The 27,764-nt window shown below is 41.6% G+C and overlaps 1 protein-coding gene across 9 annotated transcripts in view; it reads right to left on the reverse strand.

Annotated features, from left to right (window-relative positions):
* RAD51B (RAD51 paralog B) overlaps positions 1–27,764 on the reverse strand; it is a 465,395-nt gene that overhangs the window by 186,331 nt on the left and 251,300 nt on the right. For 8 of the 9 annotated variants that reach the window (XM_068684193.1, XM_068684192.1, XM_068684195.1 and 5 more), the window contains one exon: positions 3,941–4,065. In XM_068684193.1, the coding sequence (XP_068540294.1) occupies positions 3,941–4,065 (125 nt within the window). Of the gene's footprint in view, positions 1–3,940; positions 4,066–15,127; positions 15,635–27,764 lie in introns of those variants that run through there. The other variant, XM_068684201.1, reaches the window with a different exon arrangement.

Genomic DNA, 27,764 nt, shown 5'->3' on the forward strand with positions numbered 1-27,764 from the left:
GTTGCCATACCAGATCTGGCCAGTGTTTCACTTAATCCAGCACCCTGTCTCCAACAGACAAAAATAAAATGTTAAATATAGCATGTCAACTTATTAAAACCCTACCATGCTGTCCCCCAAAGACAGCTGAGCACACATGAAAACAGTAATCTTGGAGCCTGCTGACTCCAATTCAGGAAAGAAGGATAATTATAAGCATAGGGGTAACTGAGGAGCCTGATAGTTCCTAGCGCAGCCCCGTTGGTTTTGGCCCAAACTCAAAGGGCCTGCATGTTTATGTATGGAATTCAGGAAAACAAATGTCAAGGTTAATGACTTGCAAGACCCCTTGGGGAGAACCAAGTATCAGTATCCATATACCCAACAGATAATAGCAAGCTCCCTTCATGAACACGTTTGTGTGAAATGATTAACTTCTCCCACTTTCTCCCAAGCTCTTAAGCCACCGTGCTGCTTTGGACTTCCTGCAGCTTCAGCCCCACCTCAGCAGTGGGAAGGCTCCTGCTGCAGTCCACACCGGTGGGTTTTGATGGGACAACTAATCCCAGTGCAGCCTGGAAACCTGCTCCTGCCCTCCCCCTCTGTGGCGTTGCTTCTGTCCTGGAGGAAACCAAAACCAGAACACTGCCTTCTAGAAAGGGACAAAAGAGGAAAGTTCATCAGCTTAAGAAACCTGTTCCTATCCAAGCAATAAAGCAAAGCTAATTGTTTGGAAGGCAGGCAGGATGTTCCAGAAATTTCATTACTTTGCTGAATTGGCTGTCATCTTATTAATGTTCAACAGACATGTGGAGGGTGGGGTGGAAAAAGGGAGAGTTGGCTGAAAAAATGTCTGCAGGACAAACAAAATGAAGGAATCTCTTACTCAAATTTCAAGAACTCCTGCATAGAAACTCTGTGCTTGATTTCCCTAGATTTGTTGCATACTCTTTCTGCCACCTGCTGCCCTGGCATTCCCCAAAGTTTTAGGTCTGCAGACTACTGCACCAACCCCAAGCTTTCCCAGAGCTCAGAACTTCACGAGTGAAAACAAACAACTAGCAAAACAGGGGGCTGTGCTGCCCAGGAGATCCTGTGTTTCCTGCAAGCTGCTTGCTTGAATCCTCCGTAATGATTTTATCTTCACATTTTGAAGAATTCCACCCTTGGGCCTCATGGCCCAGCACACCTCAAGTGTTGATTTCTCTCTTGACAGGTAAGATTTCCCAGTGGTAACAAACACGCTGGCTCTATTACTGTACAAGTCAGATGTAAGGGAAGATCACTGTCACTAGAGCCCCAGCGCCTCCAGGGCAAGAGGGAGAGAAGGTAGAGCCAGGAAGATCTTCCTCAAGCCATAAGGTGACTGAAGAGACAAAGAATTCTCTTACATTTTAAAGAAAATAAAATGTGTCCACTGTGCAAGTCAGAATAAAACACAGGTTTTGCCCTTAACAGTGCTGATTCTGTAGGGTCACAAGGTGTGAAAAGTAGGGAAAACTTGTTTCTGCCCTAGTTTTCACCCACATCTCTTGACCAACTTCATTCTTTCATTAATTTCCTGAGCCTAAATTTCACTTAAAACCAAGGAAAGATAATTTGGACTACAGAGATAATCTTGAGCTCTTATATATATATATATATATATATATATATATATATATATATATATATATATATATATATACACACATATATATAAAGTAATATGAGAATTTGTAAAAATGATTACTGACTTGGAAATTTTGGACCTCCAACTTAAGCTTCCTTAAAAAGTGCTGATTTTCAAAGCGCTGATACCCAATACCTCCTGACAGACCCACCTTATGATGACTGAAATGGCATCTCAGGAACTGAGAAACCTTTATTCACAATTCATTTCTGAAAGTGGGTATAAAACAGTTATAAAGGAACGTGTGTGCAAAATTTTAGTAATTTTATCAATACAATCCTGCTGCAGGTGGGGTAACTCTAGATGCCCTCTTCTACTTGAAACTCTATGTCTTGCTGAAAGATTTGTATGACTTGAAGAAAAGACAATTTATCTAAAAAAAGGAGACAGACATCAGCAGCAAGAAAGTATTTGCAAGACATAATTCATATATCCTATTTCATTCATGGACTTCACAGATACATAACTATTTATGTCACACTTCTGTTTCAAATTACTTTGCCTTTAATAACATATATAGGATTTACTAAAGCTGTTTTTCCTAACTGTAGATTTAGTCCTTCTACTTAACTGCAACAGAGTTAGCCTATGGTGTTACGTGCAAGTGAGGGGATGCAGCTGATAAAACTGAGTTCAGAACAGTGACTAAAACTGCGCTTTTGTTAAGTGCATCATAACATACAGAATTATACAGGCTTGAAAATAACACTTCATACACTTGTGATCTAACACTTCTCAAACAAAATCAAGAAAAGCTACACATAATATTCGAATGTTCTTCAGAGGCACTGCTGCCTCTTTCCACTGTCAGAGGAAAGTTCTTAAACCTTTTTAGTTGACTTTGTGTAGCATGAAGAAGCACACTGCCCAGTCTCTTGCCCACTCTTTCCTTTTTGCCTTTGCCAATTCCACCTCTCATGTATCTCCAAAGAGATCCACAGAATTTGTGAAGAGCTTTATATTTTTCACACATATGTAGTAAGAGAAAACTCATTACAGTCCAGAATAAGAGCAGCAGTACGAGCATGTTTATATTCAACTGTGAACAATCTTTAGATGGAAGTCCAGAAGATCCATATTCTAACTGTATTTGACACACTTAACCTGCTACCTGAGAATCCCTATTCTAACTGTATTTGACACACTTAACCTGCTACCTGAGAATCCAGAGGACCACTTCTGCTTCAGTGTACCCCCCTCGCAGGAACAGAAGTGCCATCTTTATAATTTTACTCATAAAGGGCAGAATAAAACAATGACTTTCTCTCCAGAAGAGAGAAAGACTGCAACCTAAAAGTGAGTAACCTTGTGTTGTGGCAGCACAACCAGGAGCTCTAATTAGAGCACATGTGGTAATAATGCTATAGGAATAAGATGGTACAAATTTTGCATAGCACTTTTTCTGACAGTACTCTACTTTTAACGGGCAGAAAATCAATAACATTAAGACTGAGGGTCACAGCCTTTGGAAAGAGTTACATCAATGCAAAAACAGAATAGACAAAGCCAAAAGCAACTATAACCGCAGATATCCCAAAGGACAGATGAAATCATGGGTTATGATGTTTTTAAAAACAAAAAAAAAGTCATTCCCTCAATCAAACCCCAAATGTCTTGCCTCCGTGCTTTTCACAGTTTTTTTTTTTTTTTTTTAATTAAGAGGTGAAGATTGCAGGCAAAAATGCTACTATGTTTCATTCAAAAGCATGAAATCTCTCAGTGAAAAGGGTAACCATTCTTTTTTTTCGCAGACACACTTCTGGAAAATTGCTGCTATATTTACTGCTCAAAGTTAAGCTTGCTGGTGAAGGCAGCAAGCCTCCGCTTGCAGACAGTAGCTGCAGGAGATAGAGCACTCCCTATCCTAACAGTCACAGCAGAAATTTGGCACAAAAGAGTGGAAAAGATGACAGCAAAACAATTATGGTACCAAAGGACTAACCTCCCAGTCCTGCCCCAAAACCCTTGTACAGGAAAGAGCACTTTGGGGATTACCTTCATCTCCACCCTAAAAGCGATGCCCTAAAAGCTCAAGGAATTTGCACGCCTGTGCCAACACACACTAGGTCCTGTGACTCAGATAAGCCCATGCTAACACAGGGAGGCACTGGAGGACTGGCCAACCCCAAAAAGCAAAGGACACTGACTGCCCTCCACCCCAGATAAGCAACTGGTCCCTTCTCAACACACAGATCATAGCATCCCCATGGGCTGAAGTACAGTTAGCCCAAGTGACCGGGCACTGCTTGTGTGGCTTAACTTAAGTTCTCTTTGTCATCAGGTTCTCACCTGTCTTGTTGGCAAGTCGTGGTATTGCAGTATGAGCCTGGTGTTGACGCTGTGACTCCATGTGTTGCCAAGGGCTGCTGTCACACAACCAGACTCCTTCTTCCCGCTTCCAGATGCCCCTGAAACTGATTGTGAAAGAAACTGCATCAGGACCGCACCACAGACATGGAAACTCTGATCAGTCATCTCAGGTCTTTCCCTAAGCTAAGTAATCACAAGTTGTACCTATAGTATTGCATGAAATTCCTACCATTCCGATTTATCTATACAATTGCAGTGTGAGTGCTCCATCTTACCCTCTGGTACCTACATGAAACGCCAAGAATTAAGGATATGTCACACAGTAGCCAGTACCTTCCTGTAGAGATCAGTATATTTTCCTAAATATCTGGAGGTGTACCATACTTGGAACACACTTCTGTTTGCCTTTTTAGATATATCCCCAAGCAAACTAGCTTTCTGTGGGCACGGGGAAGCAGGCCAGCAGAATGACAGTGTATATATAACTAAACAATGAAAAGTGAATTTAAAAGAGCAGAATGCGGTGCAACAATACTCTATCTAAACATTAATATACTGCTTTGTGCAAGCAGGCAACCCCCACAAAGCAAGGAGCCCCTTAACCATAAAATACCATTCTGGTGTCTTGGAAATCATATGAACTTTATATAACCCTGAAGGAAAATGCACTTTGCTGTGATCAGCAATGATAACATAAAGAAGCGTTTAAGTAATGCAGCATGACCCAGCTTGCTGAATTGTCACTTCACCCGAGTTCTCTAGCACTGAAGCCAGGGAGCCCACTCACACATACACAGACAGATGCAGGCAGGTAGGGGCCCAAACCCCTCACCTCTGTTTACCACAAATTCTGTGCAAGATGAACAGGTAGATGGTTCATTTGCTTATATTTCAAATGACACTTCAAGAAGTGAGCAAAACAGGCAAATTAAAGACATTTAGGAAAAAAATAAAACAATTGTTATGTGGATATAATGATAATCTGCAAGTTGAAAACTGAACTGTTTGAGACAGTCACTGTGTAATGTTTAAAAGCTATGAGTGTTGGCCTGAAGTTGAATGAGAAAAAGTTGGATTTAAAGGAAGGAAACATCCTGTCATCTATCACACAACAAATGAAACTGCCACAAAATTAAGGCAACAAAAAATTACAACATCTATCAGGAAAAAAACAAAGTTGCTTCCTCAGGATGGTCATGAAATCCTGGTTAATTAAAGTTAGACCAGACAAGACCTTGAAAGAAAACAGTGGAAAAGATTATTAGAGTGTAAAAAAGCAGATTATATAGTATGACAGCTCTAACTTCTACACCCTGGTAGAGCCAGTCACAGCTCTTAAAGAAATATTTCACCTTGCTACGAGGTAGCTGATGTTTTAAAGGGCAAAAATAGACTTAAAAAAACACAAAAGGCATTGCACTGACTCTGCAATACAAATTTCAGAGCAGTCTTAAGTTTCTGTCAAAACAATCAGCAATGCAACAGTATATGTTGAAACTTAAATTGTAAGTATGAGGTTTTGGAAGCAATAACTGTACTGAGATGACAAAGTCATCTCATGCCCCAGCAGAGTTTCTGGAAGATTCAGACTAAGACCCTTAATTGCTTTTACATCTGTAAGGTTGTAGGTTTTGTTACTTCCAACCCTCCAACTACTCGGAACAGAAACACAGTTTCTTCATTCGCTCAAGCTTATAATTTGGTAAAATATGTAGAAAGGGCAAGACCAAAAATTACTATCATGCAGTAAAAATCATTATTTATATCACTACTGGTAGCTTGCAAACAATGACATGGATATTGTATGAGGCTGCATTAGGCAGAGGAGAGAAACAGGCTGGAGAGAAGGGCCTGGAATCACTGCAGTGCCCTAAAAGACCCATCTGAAGACCTCAAACCTCCCCTCCACCTTTCCCTGAGTAATTCAAGGTTGAATAGACATCAGCTGGCTTTGAATTAGGTCTTTAAATGCTTACGGTCTACAAAAGAAAATAGTGAAGCACCTGGTTCAAGCCAATAGTTTGCCAGGAGCCTGGACTTGGTACCTGACTGAATTGCTTCCCACATCACGGTAACTCCCTGCAGCATGCACAATATCCACTTCTGAACAAAACCCATTCCAGTCTGAAAACAGTCTACAACTGTGCCATCCAGTAAGGATGGCTGCTTGATGGCTGCTTTTTCCCCAGAACAAAGGTATTGGTGTCTTGATAGGCATCAGACTTCTGCTGGAATTACACACCACAGGAGCACCTAACTGGAAGTTTTAGCATCAGGGATGCTGTTGTGTTAATTAGCCCAGCCAAGCTGCATTGGGAAGGTGGATGTGCCGGCAAGAATAATTTATCTTCATCTACATTTCTGATTTAATTTGCCACATGGAGGGAAGAACGGGTTCAAGTGTTAAAAGCAGGGTGCTGGGAGGTCTGTATTCCATTCCCTTAAAATGACTGAAACCAAGTTACTTAATTAAGTTCATTAAGTTCCGCAAAATGCCTGCACCACAGAAGTAAAATATTGTTACTGTACAAACAGGCTAAGGGAGAAAAAAAAAAGAAAGAGAAGCAACTTTAAAGCCTCACAATCCTCTCTTTATCAAACAGAAGAAGCCAAACGTTCCTCCTGTAGCTGGCACTGTCCTTTCCCACCTGCTAGAAATGGGTAGGAACCACAAAATTCAACGGAGGCAGCTCAAGGTCAGCTCTGGTGGGCACAGAACTGCCAGAGGACCTTTGCCTTCAGACAAAAAGCCCAGACGCTCCAAAAGCAGCTATTGTTGGCTTAACAGCTGCAGAAGTCTGTCTCTCTACAGAAGCTAACACAGAGCAACATCTTGCTGTTGGGGTCCTGAACTGGGCACGTAAGCGGTTAAAGGTCTGGAGCCTGGTGACACAGGGAAGGCACGGCTGCACAGCAATCCTAATGCTGCATTCCTTGCAGGCCTGAAACCTGCACCAAAGCGAGCAGGAGTGCTAGAGGTGTGAGGCTTGTGGCAGAACAAGCAAGCTAATTGCTGTAGTTTAGTTTAGTTTATTGTACAGGAGAAAGCCTACTGTACCACGCTGTGTCAGCCCCCGTCTGAAGAGGGCTGTGTGTGACCCACTTTCAGGCAAATCCTCTTCCATGAAGTTATTCAAATTTATGACTCTGGTGCAAAGTGGTTAGTAAGCCTGGAGCAAAGTTACAGTGAAGACTTTTTACAGGATGGAAAGGAATGCCTCACAGGAAAGGTTTCCATTTTATAAGGGATCCTCCTGCAACCCGATGCATTAGGCAGACAGGCAAACCAACAAGAAGCGAGCTAAATGCAGGGGAAGCAGCGCCAGCTTTGCAGAGAAGTTCAAGGACAGTGACAGCATATGCTTCTTTCCTTCTCCTTGCTCTGAACACAAGAAGATAGCAAACGTCTCAGAGGAGGGAAAGACAGTATGTTAAAATAGATTTATATTCAAGCATGGCCCTAAAGAAAAGCCAAACTTATCTTTTCTGTTATTTCAAACACTACTTAGTCATTAATGAACAGCTCAAAGGAAGTGGATAAATAAAACTGTTCAAAGACAGAGTGATTTTTTCAGCCTGCATTGCCTTGATCTTCCAAACCCTGGCATTTTCAGACTTAGATATGGGAGGATCAGGCCAGCCTTGGCCAGAGAAGAACCTGGCTCCTAAAGGCTCCTTGGCTCTAAAGGACTTGGTCTCTACTCGGAGGTCCCCACATGTCCAACCTGAACCACTTCAGAGCAGTACGGAGCACCAGCTGTGACAGGAGGGGCTTACCCATGCTGGGGGTGGCTGCTTCCCCACAGACAGCTCCGTGCACTCAGCTGGCAGGCGGCATTTCCCACCTCGCCAGCCTGCTCACACTCCAGGCAGTCCTGGCATTAGGGTTTCTGCTCAGGTAATGGGTGGAAGACCACCTAGGGGGTGGAAGGAAAGGGGGCTGGCAGCCTGATGAGAGAAGTGGCAGATCTCAGTTTGTGGCTGGAATAAAGGGGGGCAGTAAGCAGGAAAAGGGGTGGGCATGTGGAAGCACAGAGATGGGATCCTAGCACGGGGAGGTGAGGATGCCTGCTAGAAGGGTAGCAGAAGACCTCTAAACAAACCCCTGCATGATGCAGGCAGATCCAGCTCAAGTAAAATGCAGTGGTGACTCCAATGCCAGTAAGCACCCCTTTCTTTATTTTAAAGGGCTTCAAATTGATCACAGGGCACAGCATCAGACAGGCCAAGTACCGTGTGAGGTACCTGTTCTACCACCTCCTGTGAAATTGGGCTCTTCGGGGCACCAGCAGAGGCACTCGCCGAGACCCTATCTGTGCTGGGATGCAAGAACAAAGCAGGAACTGTCTGCTTCACTCTCACTGAGCAGCTGTCACAAGTGAAAATAAAGCTCCTTGTGGTCTGAGTCAAATGCAAAGTAAATGACTCCGCACAACCAGGGGAAAAACAAACCAAAGAGAAAAGGGTGATTCTTCAACTGAGATCTGCAGCGGCGCTCCCAAACAGGAGATGGGGTGCACAGCTTCTGGGCTCTGCTGCCCTGGCAGGAGTTGTCAGTCAGTTGTCACTGGGATTAACGCCACACATGGGCAGGACGGGGGCAGGAGGTTTATTCCACCTTCCATTTTTAAGTGGAGGGAACAGGATGATTTAAGCTGTTCAGCTCAATACTCATTCAGGGTTTATTCTATCATGCCCAACCAGAGAATTACAAGTACAGGCATGGTCTGAAAGACCTTCTCTTCCTCTACATAGAAGGACGTACCATATTTTCTTAAAAAATTAATTCCTTGTGTAACCAAGTCCCAATTGTTGCAAATATGCTTGAAGGGGATTTAATCATAAAGGAATTTCAGTTTCATTAGTCTTATCCTATGAAAATCCTAGGATATCTAGACCATTGACTTGAATAAAATAAAATAGGTGGCTTGAAACGTTTTTAAATGCAAGGAGTCCTTGCAGGCAGAATGAAATTATACTCTTGATTTTAAAAAAATATAATCTGTTCCTTGTTGGTATAACTGCAAAGAGCAATGAATTCCACACTTCCTACATTTTCATATAGATTTTTGTCTTTGCAGATGAAAGAGTTGTTGCTTGACAGGTTCATACCCATCACTGGGCCAATTTTAGCAAGCTCTATCGATTTGATGATTCAAAAATCTTTTTCCAATGAATGCAAAAAGGGACTGATTCACAAAATAATAGTGAAATAACAAAATACAGAAGTTACCAGTCCCCAAATCTTTCAAATTTTAACAGCAAATCATCTTCATAAAAACTTGATTTATCAAAAGGGGAAAAAACAAACTCCAAAGGTGCAGAGAAAATATTTATAAAGAATTAAACTACTGAGCTCAATAAAAATGGCATATCAACTAAAACAGCACACCATGCAATAAGAACGAAAGTACTTTCCCTCTTGCTCAGGCCGTGTAGCTTTTCTGCACAGGGGTTCTGGTTAATCAGTAGAGCTCATAATTGCATGTAGTCTGCATTTTTGGTGCAGATCTCTAACAATGACACCAGAAGGGGGGAAAAAAAAGAAAAAAAAAAGAAAAAAAACCCACACCCCTATCTTTTTTTTTCCATCTTCACCTATTCAGAAAGTACAAGTATAAAAATATCCAGCGGTGGAAAAACCCATCGCACAGTACAAAACAACCCACAGGACAAACTCATCTGTGAAGTAACTAACCACAGAGCTCTTCAAACTCCCACTCACTGACTTTTGCCATCTGCAGCCCTGCTCCACACTGTTCTCTTGAGCCAAAAGGTGATTCTGATTCTCTTACCATGCACTGGTGACCGTCTCACTCTCTGCACTGGTCAGCCAAGTTAGGTCAGTCCAGACCCTTCCTGGCATACACTCTCTGCCCTCAGCATACGCTAAACTAAGAGACAATGGCTGAGGATGATAAAAAGAAAGAAAACAGGTTCTTTAAAAGAACAGGAGGCAGATACTTAGACCACCATTTATTATCACTGACTTGAGACAAAGCACATCTATACATACCTAGGTAAACACAAATTACTGATTTGTGCAGCCACGAAAGAAAATGTCTCTCCCTGTTCTAACTGTACCGCTCTGTTTCAGTTAATGTATCATGCAGGCGTGCCAGGTCATCCTGGGAGAAAAGTCAAAACTTGCTTGCTGAGTACTGGCAGTATTGCCTTCATACACTCTTTCATTACTTAGGACATATGGCAAGAAAACCAGTTGTTGCTGTAAGGAATCAAGCTTGGCCACAAAATTAGCCATGCAAAAATCCTTACTTTTAAATTATTTGCCTTGTTTTATTCAGAGAGGTAATCCATCAATTTTACTTCCAAACAGCTAGTAAGTCTACATCTGAGCAAAAAATCCAAAAGATTAATTAAAATCTGAATTAATCTGGAATAACAATAAGTAAAAATGTTTTAGTTTGAAGTTAAATTGTCAATGGTAGGTAATTTAATTTTCTTTTTTATTCAGTGGCATAGTCATCAAAATATACTTATTAATGGTATTAAATATAAAACCCTACTAATCCCCCAGTTTAAAACAAAACAAAAAAACAATTTCAACGGAAACTTTTTTGACCAACCCTAGTACGTAGCTATGTTACTCCTACAGAAGTGAAGAGCATGCGGAGATAATGCTGAAACTGCTGTTCTGATTCAGCCATCATCGAGGGACAGAAAATTGCCACTCAAGACTCCAGCTGCAAAATTCTTATCTCCATACACATTGAATGAGACAAAAAGAGAACGAACTGACTTTAATTTTGGACAGCACAGTTCATCTCATACAGGTGAGTTTTCACATTTCTTGTTTACCACTGTATATTTCTGTGTATCTGTGTTCATATTGTGGGTGATTTTTACAATGCTAATCTGATGTTACATGAAAAATAAGGTTCTTTCTACTGTCTTTTTTACAGCCATTGCATGTGACAACTCCTAGAGCTCTCATCTGCCGTATGCAAAACACCATACAAACAGAACAAAATGATAGCTCCTGACCTGAAGACCTTCTTTTCATGAGAATTGCAGTTTAAGAGCCTGTTAGCTGCTGCTGCTGCTGCTTATTTCCCACTTAGAAGGAACCTTCCCTAGGGGATGACAGAAAATAAACCAAAATACGTGACAGACCAGTAAAACTGTGTATAAAGTGGGTCTTCTAGTATTCTCCACAAAACATGAGAAGCTTTTCAAATAAGTAATATGAACTCTATTGATGATGAATTCTATCCTGCCAACTCAGCTGGGTCCTCCATCCAGGTCAAGGCATAGGAAGTCCCCCAGAAAACTGGCCAGATGCTGGCGTGTTTTTCATCTCATGCCACTGCCACCAACCAGCGTGCCCACCACAGTCAGCATGGGCTGCCCTAGCAAGTCACATTGCCTGCCATCGGTGTGTTCGTGTTGATTCTGTTTTGAGTTGAGACACATGGACAGAGAGAGAAGCACACACATGGTAGTACAGAGACTCCTGTCTGCTGACCTAAAAAAAGGAATTGACATTAAGAAATGAGAAAATCCAGCTGGTCTGATTTCTTGCCAGGCAATCTACCAGCCATGAACAAAATGGTCAGGTCTCAGGAGATCTGTGGAGGTGGAAAGACAGCTGGTGGTTTACAGCACCTGAAACAGAGCCCAAATCAGGGAATCTGGGATTAAAGATCCTTCAGAACAGATTTTTTTTTTTTTACCAGCATGAATTTTTTGCTTCTGCGGCCTGTTGTACCTAACTGATCACTTTTCACACTCTACTCATCCTGCATTTTGAGTGCAAGTAGGCCTGCTGTGAGAGGGATGATGAAGACCAAGTAGAAGACAGTGCTTATAAGTCGATACCTTTCTACAACCAAGGATAAATACTTTACTCCTTGGCTCACCCTTTTTCATTTTCTAATGAGAGATTTTGAGAAATTCCCTCTTTTTCTAAAATCTAGAATTGTCCTAAATTATCCTAAATTTCCTGTTCTCAGTATCCAGAGTTCTTTCCCACATTGCTCACCACTAAAACTTAAAGCAGCTTCTTCCATCTAACCTATCCTATACGCTCACTTCTTCCTGTCTCTCCAAGACTAGAAATAAAGTCCCAAACCACAGTTCTAAGGGGAAGAAAAAAAAAACAAACAGCTGGAATTTTGCCTGCATGCACATATAAAGGATGCATAGGTTTAAAAAACAAAGCTTGCCCAATCATGGCATCTGGCAATGCTTGGGCCCTGTGAACCAGAAAATGCTTTCAATTATCACCTCACCAATCATGCTACAAGTTATTGCTGTTTTTTTGTTTTGTTGTTGTTGCTGTTAAGTTCCCTCGGGGAATTAAACAGATCATGATATTAATCAGAAGGCATGTAGGAGGGACGGGGCAGAATGCTAGAGTTACACATGTGTAGGCCCCTTAAGGCTTGAATAAAGAACGGAGATTTAAAATCATGCTGTCAAAGCAACTGAAGCCTTGCCTGTTGCAAGCCTCAGCCCTCTGACCTACACAACCGTGGTATTATCGTATCTGATTTTCCCAGGATGGTTAATCTCAGCTGCTAAACTTCATCAGTCTCTGCTAGTGTTTACCCATCATCTGGATTTGCCACTTCCGAACTTTCCAGGCTAGAACCAAATGATCCAGCTGTTACACTCCTCCCTGACAAGGACAAAAAAAAAAAAAAAAACAAAACAAAAAAAACAACAAACCAAACCATAACAGTCTGGAAGCCTAAACGGCTAAATCCCATAAAGGCGGAACAAAAACTAATACATCTGGGGGATGGAGAGAGAGAGATGCAGTTTTGAAACTGCAGTGTTTCAGAACACAGCTCACAGCACTATGGACATGTTCGGATGCTGCGGTCTGAAATGCAGACTGGATTCCCAGAGACTACATTTTTTTTCTATAAAATATGTTCTGGTAAAGAAACAGTATCTTGGCAGCTTATCTCCCATACCCACAAATCTGACACGGTGCAGGCAAAAGCAACAGCAGTTGAGGCAAAGGTAGGAGCCAGTCTGCAAATTAACCTTAAATTACATTTGAGAGGCAGAGCGCGGAAGGGTGAAGGGGGTAGAAGAGAGAGAGTCAAGTTTCTGATGGAGAACTCAATGTGCGATAAAGTGGCCAATACAAGGGCCAATTAGTGCTACCATACTGAGGGTGTTTCTGACATGGCTGTCCACTTCCCAGGGAGCAGTCTGATGGCACGTCTACATGGCCGGCAGAAAAGGACAGTAGGCATATGTAAGTCAGTTTTATACGAGCACTAAAGTCTGCCTTGGGAAATATATTCTGCTAAGGAGCCACAGAGGATGTTGCGATGCTGCAGCAAGCCCACTGGCAGCACGCGAGTTAGCTCGATTAACACCAGCACTGCCATTCAGCAACTGGACCTTTCTTAAAATACTTCGCATAGACTAAAAAGCCTTCGCAAACAACGAAGGCTTTTTTGATCACAGCCTCACCCCCTGCATTTGAACTGGTGAACGAAGTTATCTGTCCTTTATGCTCCTGGGATTATTGCAGTACTGGTTCTCTTTCAGGATTGTTTTCAGATCTCAGAGTGTGACAATTTCCTGGTGTAGAAGGTTGAAATCTCCGATAATTAAGAGTTCAGGGTGGGGATGCTAACCACAAGGGCTGTGTTTAATGATCTCAAATTTACGATTTCTTGTACGCAAATGGAGTAAACTGCTTTAATGTGCATTTCGATGACAGTCAGTTCCCTGAAAATCTAGCCTTCGGTGATCTTAGCACTGGTCACGTAATTAACAGTTAAAACAATTCCCTCTAGGTGTAAATAAAAACAACAAGCGTACTTGGATCATCAACCAAAGTTATCAAAAAAGAAATTCCAGGATGAAACAATTCCCTTCCAGCCTGCAACATGGAAACAGAGGTCAGCCAAACATTCGGGGGCTAGAGATGACGGTTTGCAAATTACAGCTGTTCACATCTGGAGTTCAGATTTGGCCAAACTCCTGATATTATCCATCACAAAAACTAAACTGAAAGAATGTTTTGGTTGTATGATGAGGAACATAAAAGTTAGGAAACATTAAATGTAAAAACCGGTACGTGTGACTAACTCTGCCTAGCAAATGCAGAGTGAGGGCCGCGGTTATTTCTCGCAACAAACAGCATCAGGGCTGACTGTGGTGTTTCCGTGGGTATGGAACCACCAGTCTGCATTTGCCAGTGTACCTCTCACCAGCTGCATCTGTTTCTTAGCGTAGAGGGACCCGCGATGCGAGCTGTGGGCTGTGACAGTGGCCTGAAGAAGTGCTTTTGGGGCTGGCCTGGCAACCCTTCCCACACCTAGCTGGCAGGGACAGCCGAGTGCTCGGAGTACCTTCACCGCATAGGCTAACCGGGCACTTCTGGACTTCTTTATTGCACACAGCCATTACGCTCACACAAAATGTCTTCCCTCTCATTAGAAGACAACGACAAAACCTTTTAGTACATGCACAGCCCACAGCGGCTCACTGTTCAGAACGGATTCATTTACAAAGCTGAAAAACCATGCGTGTGTGCATACTTATACACAGAGCGAGGCAGCAACATAGAGGATGTTAAAATGAACGAGGATTACAGGGGTCTGGCTTCCCTCCCTGGCCGACCCGGACCTTCCAGGAGCCTCCCAGCCGGCCAGCCCCTTTCCTCACGTCGCAGGTCCCGTCCCGGCCCTGAGGAGGTATATTCTTTTTTCTTCATCTCATTCTCAAAAAGCAATGACTCACTTTATCTCAAACTAACCAAATAAATTCAAATCTTGGACAGCCACCAGGACTGGAAAATTTCATCCTGATAAGCTGTTCTGCCTGGACACAGAGGGGTAAAAGGGAAACAGTTATATGGCCTTAACTATAGGAGGTTCCTTCCGCTCCTGCTATAAGGCGAACTATTCCGGGACGTGCCAAGTTTGTGCTGCAGGCTGCATCAGGCACCAACAGGACACCGAAGCGCTCTGTGGAGAATAACACATAAATCCAAAATGATCTTTTGCTGCAGTGACTCTTCTCTCCTGAGATATATTACATTTTTTAAAGTCAGTGAAAAAAATGAAAAAAAAAATGAAAAAATCACTTTTAACGCTTGGACTACAAAATGGTTGAATCCTCCAGGGGCCAGGCAGGGCCAGAAACAACTTTTTTTTTTCCCTTTTTCCCAGATTTGGGGGTGGGGGGGAGGGCAAGGGGAAAGGGAGAGAGCAAAGAGTGCTTGGTTTCAAATAGCAACATTGTCCAAAAGGGTGAAAGGGAACAGATGGCCGTGGAGAATGCAGCCTCAAAGCGCCAAAGAAAAGGGCTATTTTGACAGATCTTGCTGTTTCCTATTCAAGCATGAACACTCTGGCATGGAGAGTTAAGACGATACAAGGAACAACCTCTGTTCCCAGCAACTGACTATGGGCAACTGGCCTCTGAAGCTCTGAGAAAAACAACATGAGACAGACAGACAAACAGATATGGCAGCAAGCCCAGATCTCAGCCACCAGGAAAGGGGAGGGGGGGGGGGAGGCAAAAAAAAAAAAAAAAAAAAAAAAAAAGCAGAAAGGCTAGAAACAGCTGCCTTTTCCTGGCTCCAGCGCAGAGCATTAGAAAGAGCCTGTCCAGCCTTTCTCATCTTCCTTTTCAGTGAAACTTCTTGGAGGGGTCACCCTCAAGCTGTTGGTCTTTGCCCTGAGGGGAGGTGAAAAAGAGGACAGATCACAACTCGTCTAGCTCAATGAAACCTGCTTCCTTTAATCACAAAGACCTCCCTCCAGCCAGCTAAGAGGAACTTTAAATGTAAAAAAGCATAATTAATTCTAGAGTTTTGCATGCAAAAAGGTTGAGAAATTTAAAGTTGTGGCTCCCACAGTACGCGTAATTTGTTTGCACAGTGTACAGCAGCGAGCCATTATATCCCAGGGCAGGGAGAATTGTACTCGCTGTGGGAAACACAGCTAATGTATGTCCTGACTTCTTCTATCGGTCCTGATCAGGAGAACGCACCCACAGCTGTTTGGTTCGCTGTTTCTGTGCGTCTACCAGCAGCCGCAGACTGCAGTTTCGAAGGTCTGCTTCCCATCCATCCCCAAAACGTAGAGTGAGATCAATCCATGAAGTGCAGCCAGGCTTCACTGCTTCCAAAGCCCATCAAGCGAGAGGAAGGAATCTGGCTGCGTGAATTTCTTTCTGATTTATGTATCGTTTTCGTTTTTTTTTTTAGAACAAAATCCGCTACATTGCTTCCCAGCCTATACCCATCTATGTGCAAAGCCACCACACAACACCTTTCCCCTGTGCTGTGACGGGACCAGAGCAGTGGCAGCTGGGGTGAGGAAGAGGGGGTAAACATTAACCATCTTCACAGCTCTTCCCTGAGGCAGGGAAGTAGCTATCGTCCCAGTTTTAATGTCCCCCTTTTTAAAAATCATTGAAGGAAAAAGATAATAAAGAACCATGGCTGTTCGCATGCCAGAACTGAGAATGGAGAAATGCAAATGCAACATGCTGATCCTATCTGGGCCTTTGCTCCCTCATCTGTGAAACGGCATTTGTTAACTTTGGTCAATAAATAGTAAACGTGTACAAAAACAGACACTGGCTACACATCACCTTGAAATCCTCCGGCTCTAAAGGAATCCATATTATTGCCAAAACCTTGGCTTTCCACAACAGGTAAATAGTTTTTTGTTTGTTTGTTTGCTTTGTTTCCACAAAGGATAGTCAATAAAGCCATTATTAGCTGTAATTGTTAATTTATAACTAAATAGATAGGATCTGACTATTAGAAGTAGTCAGACAATAAATAAAGTACCTTATTTAGGCTAAATCAGATAAAACCTCTCTTTTCTTATAATCATGAGTTTCCTGAGCAGAAAAACTGCTTCAGGCTATATTTACTAAGGGAATCTAAAATGTCGATTATTGACCACCTATTAATGAATATTGAATTAGTTTGCCTTTCTTCCCTTAGTTCCTTGAGTAAAGTCAGCCCTGTACAATTACCCAGCAGTTTCCATCCTGCTTTACTCGTGTTGTATGTCTCCTCCTGTTCTCTGTCACTGTCATTGTAATGAACAGTGCTCACAAACTGATTCTGTCTTTCACATCGCAGGACAGGTGGTCCCTCAGCATATTCCCACACATTCCAAATATTTTAAGTGTTCCACATCTGTTGTCTAAAGCATTTTTAGTTCCCCACAAGAACAGTAGGAGAGGAAAACAAAAAGTTTATATATAACATAGTAACGGACCTTTTATGCTGCATGAGCTCTGTCACTTTGACAAGATGATAAATTTCAAAACAAGAGCTCCCACTTCACTTGCTATACTATAAAAAGTCTTGCAGAAAAGATAACTGAAGAATTAACTTATGACCGTTGTAATAGTCCACATGATAAACTTGAGCGTGTGCTTTCTTCTTTCTATACCATGTCTGATGATCTAAATGAAAAATAATAATAAAAAAAATGAATTAAGGTGACTTATACATTTTATGTTTATACAAACTATTTGATCTGCTTAAAAAAAATCAAAACATCTCCAACACTCATTAATATACAGTTTGGGCAAGATTTTTATAAGAACTCAGTGTTGCCCTACAGCAGCTAGGGAAACACTGAAAGCTTTTGATTTTTCTCCCTAGAGGAATGAACCTGATCAGATATACTTGAAAACCCCATGACTGCAAGTAATTCTTCTCACCGATGAAACACAGCCAGTGGTCAAGAACTGAGACCAGGAAATGAAAAGCATTAAGTATGTCTCAACTACTAAACTACTGTTTAGGAGGCAGAAAAGGACTGCCAGGCTGTAACTGGAATAGTTGGGAGGGGGGTTAACATTTCTGCTCTGCTGGAAAATGCTGCGAGATAACAGTACCTACAGGCAGTTGGCAATCTGGTTTGCATCTCAGTGCAGAAGCTGGCATGTCTGGCTTTACCAGCACCGCAGCTCCGCTGGGTACTGGCTTGTTACGGACTGTGACAGGAGACTGTCCCCTACTGCATGACCAATGTCATTTCCAACAACGTCATGACATTCCTTCAAGCACTTTGCCAGCATGACACTTCAGCTAGGGCTGATGCCTAATCGTATCAGAGATTAGCAGTACAATTGTGAACTCCACAAACAAATGCTCTATCCTTTTTATTTTCTCCCCCCCTTTTTGTTGTTGTTTTTCAAAGAAACCTATTCTGAACTCTGAGAGATAAATGTTTTATGTGGTCTTTGCATGACTGACCCAAGACTGTGCCTCAGGGGAAACGATGCCCCTGTGTGACTGCCTTCAAATAAAACACTACCAGGATGTACAGCAACTGCCCTGGTACTTCCCATGGTCCCAGGACTGAAAGTTGGGCATTTAAGCAAACTTGCCTCAGTGCGTTCTGTAAGACTAATTTTGTCCAGGCCTAAAATGATGTTGACTGCGAGGCACAGGATCTTATCAGTGCGTACCAACGTGATGCTGAGTAACAATGCATATGTAGACATCTTCCCCCACAACGCAGTATATTGAACATGGAACAGGCCCAGGAAGAGGGGAATTTTAGCTTTCTTTATAAAATGGCCAAAATTGTTCCTCTTTCTGTGAATTCCAAGAGCCCCCTACCACCTAGTACCATAGTGAGAAATGGGAAGGAAAAGAGAGGAAATTGACAAATTTGCTTAGCTGTGTCAGAGCGCACCCGGGTGAGCCCAAGATGAGAACTGGGGAAGTCTCCCTTGACTTGCAAATCCAAAGTTTCTAAAAATAACTTGGAAGCGCAGAGATTAGCACACACAACTCTGTGAACCAAGAGGTTGTCAAAGGCTAAAAGATCATGGAAAAGTTAGAATAAAAATGACTTGCAATTATGTACAAAAATTCATTTTTCATTTTTGCTTTGCAATGAATTTCAACAGCCCAGATGATAATTTCAGAAGAATACTCAGCGTGGTCAAAGGAGCTCATACAGTGGGTTTCAAGGAAATTCCTGCTAACAATATCTTGTACTTGTGAATAGACTTTGTAAACCCTTAAACTTCACTGAATTCTTCTAAAGAAAAAAAAAAACAAACAACAGGTAAAATTTAATACATTTTCACTATTAGTAGAGGAGAGAAAATATTCTTTTGGATCTTTCTAGAATCCAGAAAGGCCCACACTGTATTCCAGTACATACATAAAGGATAAACGTGTCAATGGATGACTTTACACAAACAGAAAAGCTTCAGAGGCATATACATGTATGCTAGCCTTTCAACCCAACATACAGTTCACACAAAAACTTAATTGGGGGGACTTCTTTAGAATTAAGAGCATCAGACAGTCTGCCTAATGAAGACTTGGGTGGGAAGCGCTTGTATTAAATTGCTACAAACATGGGATGTTCTGCAATGACCAGTGCAGCGCTTCACAGGTGGACTCAAGCTGCCTTCAAAGCAAGGGGAATTCACCTGGGAGGATGCCATATTTATACTGATAAATTGTTTCTGATACCTGAGAGATCACCTGGGTCCCCTCACCACATTTCAAATGGTATTACCTTCTAACTAGGGCTTCATTAGCTCTTCTTGTTCAACTGCTCAGCCTTTCACTTCCACAGCATGCTGCTGAAAAGCCCAGTGGCACAGAGAGAAGCGCTGGTTTGTGAGCAGAAAACCAGGTTTGATCCTGTTTCTTTGCTTGATGCTGCCTCTGTGCTGCTATTTTATACGAGATAAAAGAAGCTATATTTAAGTCACTAATGATCCCATAGCAACATCAAGACTGTTAAACTGGAGTTTGAATAGTGGGAGGAGATGGAGAAGGAATCAGGCAGGGTCTGCCTCTCAGATTTGCTCTGCAGTCCTGGCAATCTCCAAAACTTGCCAAAAATCTACACAAGAAAATATCTAAGCTGTACAAATATAGATAAAAACATCATACTCTGTCATTATCAACCATTCTCTGCAATATTTGGTGTTTTTAAAATTTTGATTTCTGGAGCCAAGAGATTATGAAAAACCCACATGGTTTCCTATTCAGCTTTCTCTTCTTTCTTGCACTCATCATATATCCATTTCTCTGTCACAATGAGTAGGAGATTGGCTTGAAAATGGTCTGACTGCATCCTCAAAGGTTATGAGTGAAGGGGCAAATTAAAAGATCTCCCAAATATATACATTTTAAATCTCAGTTTTCTGAGCCTATTAAGGCTTGGCAATATTGATGTAGTTATAGCAACTCAAGGTACTACATTTATTAAACTTGTTTTGCTATTTCAATTGAAAATGCATGATATGAACACTGGATCAATTATTATGTGACTATAAGTAGTCATCTGAGGTTGATATGTATTTTGAATCTGTCTAGCTGCAATGGTTACACACGTTCTTGTTATCTGCAACGAATTCCCGTAAATCCTGTACTTTTTTTTTCTGACTGTTTCAGCTGAGACCAGATAAGGCAGCAGATAACTCCAGGCAGAAAATTCCATACTAGTGTCTTATTCCCCATGCTAGAAACCTAAAGGATTTTTAAAATGTATTCTTGTATTGCAGAAGCAAGATAAACAGCTGTAAAAATAAGCCAAGTCATCAATCCTTCAACCTCCTGCAACTCTGGGATGAGCTGCCAACACCCTTACAATTTTCATTCCTATTTGGTTTCTCAGAACTGAAGGCAGACAACTGCATCTCATGAAGTAACTTCACTAAGTTGTTTCCTGATACTCACTATTCTCTGGAAAGACAAATATCATCTACAAATATTAAGGATAACTTCTACATTTTTTTCAGCATGTGAGCAGGTTATTATTCACGAGATGATTTGTACCTACGGCACCTTCAATCAGCTGAGTCTGGATCTTTGTTTTCCACATGAACAATAATGTATAAGACATCCAGTGACTAAGTCTTCACACCATTGTTCAGAATAACACAGAGAATTACTTTTCCTACTAAAAGGGTACCTCCCTGTATGATATTCATTGTTTTAATAAGACTTGCATAATGCTGTTTGGAGTTTCAGTGGCATTCTCACAGCCACATCTAGTGATGGCATCTATAGGACAGCAGCTGTGACATTTGAGAGAGAGACTTGGCCCTGGAGAGGAGGGCCAGAAGTCAGCGAGCTCTGCCACTCACAGAGCACGTTCCCCAGTATGGATGTGATTGCCAACACTCCGCTAAAGTGAATCTTGGGGTTAAAATCCCACTTCCCCAAACACGGCACTTTGCCCTTCCCAGTGACAGCTTCTGGCTCCTTACAGACTCAAAGACTTCCCTAAATCAATCACACAAGGGAAGCTCAGATGATCACAGAATGCTGAGTTGGAGGCATTGATCACACATTTCTCTATAGTGTTTCTGTCTTAATTCTAATTATACCTTTTGTGCTTTCCGTAGTTAAGGAATGCATTTAGATTTTCACTGATGCCTCAAAGAGCAGGCACCACGTATTCTACTCTCCTCATTTCTGCTGAGCTCAGTTCCCCAAGAGATAGCAATACTTATCCTCGTCGCTTTCTGCCCAGCTAAAGGCACTCAGGACAGCCAGGTGTGAAGTCACTGGAGAGCAAGTAGCACTGCAGAGCTTTTCCCCAGCAGACAGACAACTTCCCCACTCCCTGTGCTGGCTTTGAACATTGAAGTTCTTTGTCCTGTCTTTCTAGCAGGCCTATATCCATAATCCAGCATGTCTGAAACGCCATCTGAGGTCCAGAACGAAGACTGCGGTTAGCAGCCCCACTCCGGAGATAAACTATAACCTCCTACACTAAAGATTACGTTCATCTGTGCAACTTCATTCCTCTCAAGTTTGAGACTGCCAAATTTACCCATGGACTGTACAGTTTCACCACCTCCTAGGCTTAAGGCAAAGAACATTGCTTTGGAGGGAAATACTTCTAAATGTAGACACCCGTCTGTGTGTACATTTGTATCAAAACCTCGCCGTAGGTAGAGGTCACATTGTACAGACATTTGCTCTTTTATGGAAAAAGGGAAGAAAGACCAACCTGCAAAAGATAATCACTACTAACACACAACTACGCAGCTGGAGGTTGGTCTGCTCCTACATAATCAGTCCCATAAAATCTTAAAAAAAAAGCTGTGGCTTGGGTTGAAAAGTAGCTGTGTTCATGTAAGTGAAAGATGGTGAAAAATATTTGCTGAAAGTACAATGCCACGCCATCCTAACTGGGTATTAAGTAGGGGTACACGACACGTGAAAAAATAATAAATTGTTTTACTCTGTTACTTTCACCCACTACTGGGCTGATGATTATGCCAGCAGCATCCTGCAAGGACTGTTCCCTCAGATGTGAGGAATTTCTATCCTTATCCTTCCAATACTAGTGTGCTGCACTGGAACTGTCAAAGATTGACAGAAAAGTATGGCTGACTTGTTAAGCTGCACATCCAGACGTTTGAAGCATGTGGCATTTTTCCAGTGTAACCTGATTGCCAGAAAGTAAAGCAAGTCTAGTCATTGACCAACGATGTAATTCAGGGCATTCCTACTTTATGTACATATTTAACCCATCCTCTCCAAAAACCAGTGCTGTGACTTCGCTACCTGTCTTGGTATCCAGTGAAGCCAACTGACTTCTGCTTCTGCAAAGGAACATCACGGGCAAATTCACTCTGCCTGATGTGTCAAAAGAGCAATGCAATGGGAAGTCCACCTATCCCACACAGAAAAAACAGCTAACGGCTGCTTTTCCACCTCTTCTCGAGTTATCTATCTTACCTGAGGCATAACCTCTAAGACTTGATTACATTACACTTTCAAACAATTTAAACTTCTTCACACTTGGGTTAGGAGTATATAAAACAAGCAACTTGAGCAGTATGACTGAGTACAAACCCTGGGGAATTCCAAGTATGCTTCTCAAGCAGAACTTGTAATGTGGTTCTGAGCCCTTGACTTTGAAAAGCAAATGAACAAGAACACTGATTAAAAGCAGAACAATTATTATATTAACTTTGTTGCAAAATAAGAGTATGATTAAAGATAACATCAACTTGACATACATAAGAAAGCACTGAATACAGACTATGTAGTGTCTTAGTGAATGTGACTAAACAACTCTATTTTCTTCCTTGAGAAAATTACCTCAATTTTTATCCTTACATAAACTCTCAGAAAAGCTCCACATTGGCAGAAAGTTTCTGTAACTTAAAAGACTGACAGGTGGCCTCGGTAAACTGAATGTGAGATTCAGAGCTCACCCACAATAGCATGCAGACATCTCACAGAAGCTTACGTCCAGCCTCATACATGAACTAAAGCATCAACAAAAAGCTGAAGGCACAAATAGTGTGAGAAGATTAATTTCCCCTTTAAAACAGAGTCTGAGGAAGTGGAAAGATGTTTATTAGCGGTACACGTTCAACCCTGGAGAAAAATATAGAAGTGTACTTAGAACTGCTCTTTGAGGATGCTGTGTGAAGAAAGAAGGCTAACCTGCCACCAAGCTGCAGGAGACCTGGAGAGCACTAAGTCTAGTGAGCAGTGACACTGTGTGGAATTTCTGAAATAGCAGCATAGGAGAAAACACTTTTTTCCTAAAGGCAATGTCTCTGAACATTTTACAGATGCTGGATCACAGGTTAGTCATAATTTTAGTAGGCTAGTTTGATATCATTCAGATATAATAAGGATGTGCTGTACACTTACACGTAAATAAACATGTTCTACACAAATATATTACACTTATTATAATTCTAATTAAACAACATTCATCATTTCATTACCATGCTACGAACATGATAAAAAGAAAACAGTTTAGGAAGTAGTGGTTAGGAGGGTGCCTCATAGATATCGATCACTGCAGCATCCTATAACTTCCATCATTGTCAACGGAGCTGCATATGATGAGAAGCATTTTGCACGGCAGTGTCTATTTGGACAATGAAACCTTTCAGACAGAAATAAAGAATGTCCAGATATCTGGTACCTACTGAAGGCCAAGGATTCTTCCAAGGCTTATCTGTTGCTTATATAGGAAGTGCTTCAGGTCTTCCAGCCAAACAAATTACCAGAAGAGATTTGTGATCGCTCAGACTAGATGACAAGAATGGACTGTTCTTTCCCTAGCATCTTGCTTCTTTTCAGTAAGGCTGATTCTCAAAATAATTTGTAAAAATTATTAAATGAAAATGAATGATATGAAATTAAATATCAGGTTCTGTGAATGTATGATAGGATTTCCACACTTTGTTTTGGACCTATAAATACACAGGTTTTAACTTTGCTATCATCGATACAGGTAAAATAAAGCTCATAATATGTGATCAGCACAAAAGTGAAGTTGTGTAACTATTTCCCTGTGCAAGTCTATTAAAGTCACACAGTCAAAAACATGAAGCTACTATGGAAACACAGAGCAGAATTTGTTGAGAGTGCAAGAAATTTACCCTTCTAAATTAGTTAAATACAATTTATTATTAAAGTGACAGCTTCATGCACCAAAAGCCAAAATATGACAACGCTCTCATACTTTAACTTGCTCACTTCACATATTTGGATTCAAAGCTTTGCTGCTGTCTGCAAACCTGTATTACAGTGCTCCAGTTTCCACCTGCAGACAGGTACGCACGTTCAGCAGTTACAGCAGGCAGTGGGATTTGGGGGGACATCTTTGGTGGCAGATTTGGGTCTAGTCACTTGAACTGTTTCATACCTATACCTTCCTGCCATTTGTGGTGAACAGAAGCATAGCAACAACTTGCAGCCATGGCTCATCTGTGATCATACTCACTGAACTGAGTAACATCTACGCTCTTCCCTCTAATACTAGCTATGCTGAAATATTTCCCAAGTAAAGCCCATAAAAAATAATAACAACAAATTAAAAATCAATCTGCTAAAGACTAAATGTTTTGTGAAAACATGTAGATGCCAGTAAATCTTCTGACAGAAAGGCTGCGTTCATACCTGCCAAGCAGACTTGGGCAGAGCCCTGCTGCTTTCCAGCCTGCTGCTTGCGAGCAGCCTGCCCACAGGGGGGCTTGGGGCCAAGGATCCCAGGGCTTCCAACCTAACAGCTAGGGAGACGGAAGTATGGGGGAGGACGTCCACGATCACATTTTTCCAAAGGGTATGTTGCAACTCTTGAGCAGACACTTACATTTATATCCTTCCATTCCCATTAGAAAGGTTTTCTGAAAACTCAGGGGTTATTGCACAACAGAAGCAGAATTTACCAGCCACACCTACTACAAAGGATTAAGCCACAGGCTTAATCCTTTACCAGAAAGCTGATCAACTGCCTCTCAACTGCACTTCCCATTTCCCTCCTTTCTTCTGAAATTTCTCTGAAATTTGCACCCTCACCTGGAGGTGTGCCGTAACTGGTACTTTGGGAAACCACCGCATAACTGCCTCCTGGGTCAGCCGGCCGGCCTCCCTGCTCCAGCGACAGCATCGTGGCCGGCACAACGCACAAAGGCCCCGAGTGCTATAACCTAATGACATTCAGGAAGGGAGAGGCAATTTGCAAGAAAAATTTACATTATCAGAAATCTTACCAAAGCTGGACAGCAGAGATATTCCATCTCTGTCAAATTTACCAACCGTTACCTTTGCCAGTGTATAGACACGTGTACCTTCAGAGTACCCTAGAAAGAATTGACACCTACAAATAGTCCCATGGTCCTTGACCCTAACTGTGGACATGCTTTATCCTACAACATATGAACAGCTATGACTCAAATGCATTAGTTGCCATTTGAAGGTTATGGTGGGAAAGAAAACATAATGCCTAGGAAGGTCTGCCCAGGTTCTGTAGGGATACTGGTAAACTTAACCACAGCTAGACCTTTTCCACGTATGTCACCAGACAAAGTTAATGCAATCTGTATTGTAAAGTCGAGCATTGCCAAAGAAAAATAACTTGACCCGTGCTAAAATAAAGGCTGGGCTTGTATAATTAAGTTCTAAATGAAGGATACATCCTTGAACTACTTCAAGTCATGTTACATCCCATAACTCGTGAGAAATGCCACAGAAGTTTCAATGGGTTCAAGTGGTGAAAACAAGACTTGCACTTCATGTGGATGACAGCATTTCAACAAACACAGTGCCTCTTTATGTCGTTCCCACCTCCTGCCTCAATGCTAACCTAGCAGGAAATGCGATGTTTACCACCCAACACTATTCTGTGCCCAACAAAAGCTGATCACGTTGGTTTCAGCCCAAGCCTACTTAACTTACAAGACACAGCAAGATCGGAGCCAAAGGCGCCGTGGTCATTTGGCAGTTAAATGCAGCAAGAACATAGAGAAAAGCTCTATGAGCCATTCTCCATTGGCTTCTCTATCTTTTCCCCCTCAAATGTAGTTATGTTTAACCAATAACCATTGCAACATTGATGAGATTATAGAAGTTACAGAAACAGTTTGCAAATGCTAGCAATACATTTAATTGGATTAGTATAATCTCCAAAGGCATTACCCTGTGGTTAAGCTACAATAACACAACATGTTGTTTGGAGCAAGTGCAGTCAACGATGGACTCCAGAATGGAGCCTGGTATGAAGGCCATGGTCAATGCTCATCTGCACCTCATACAGCCTAGTGCAAAGGCAGGTTACTGATGCAACCTTGCAACTAGGACAATGCTGTTAGCTCAACGTGCAACCCCACTGCAGTAGGGCTGAGCTGGTTAACATAGCTGCATGATATTTTCTCAGTTCAAGCAGAGAGGGAAAAGTACATAAGGCATTCTAACAGACCTTGCCAGACCACAGATGTGTTGTCATATCCAAAGCAAAATCCATGTAGCATATGAATCAATTTGAATATAATGCTAGAGACTAAGGTATGTATTGGCTGCAAAAGAACCTAACTGTTCTTATTCCAGCCATCATGCTGATTTATTCTCCCTTCAGAGGAAAAAAAAAAATCCAGGGAAAGAAGAAAGGAAAAAACTGCCAGAGCCTTTCTAGCAGAACCCTGGTGAGCTGAGGCCTGTTATTTCCCTGTCTACAACTGAGAGATCATCACCTTCAGGAACAATCCAGGAGAAATACAAGTTCATTCTGGGCCAGTCAAACACAAACCAAAGCAAATAGCTGGTGTTAATATTTATGTCCGTGTGGATAACTACTTCAAAATTAAAGAATCTAGTTCCCTTCCATCCTAAATTTGGTGTCAGCTTCAACATCACACGCATAAACAAGATACATCAATGTTAAATATTTAATCTTGCTTTCTCCCACAACATAGCACTGGTATTAAAATCGGTGCTCCTGAATCTTAGCAATTTTTTTTTATATATATATTTTTTGAAATAAATCAGCTAATAACTATGATTCTTTATAACTGTGTTTTTTACTACTTTTTTTTTTTTTCAGACCTGTATCTTTTACTGTTCTATCCTTAACCTTAACTGTAAGCAAATACATATTTCAGGTTTTATACATTGACTTGAAGTCTACTTGTAAAACATGAAAGATGAACATAATGCACAACTGAACACATCACAGCCTGTGCATAAAGGTCCTTTACACACTGTATTGCACACAATTCACTTCCCTTGATTGCCATACTTTTAGGCTGGAATGCAATACCTGCTTAGCAGCTCTACAGCTGTATTGTTTAGAAGCTTGGGATAAGAAGTGAATCATACTGTATTCAACAACTCATATCTACTTAGCACATAAAAACAGTATATACATATATACGTATGAACAACAACCCAGTGAACTCTGTCTCAAGGGTCCCTTGTTAATTGAGCACCCATCCTAAAAATCAGTAAAATCTTGATTATGGCAAGACATTTACAACACTATAGTGTGTTTATTAAGTGTATTTTATAACAGCCAGAAGCTTGTGGGTTTTTTCTCTTTGT

The sequence above is a fragment of the Anas acuta genome, chromosome 5, assembly GCF_963932015.1.
Source record: "Anas acuta chromosome 5, bAnaAcu1.1, whole genome shotgun sequence".
NCBI classification, from domain to species: domain Eukaryota; kingdom Metazoa; phylum Chordata; class Aves; order Anseriformes; family Anatidae; genus Anas; species Anas acuta.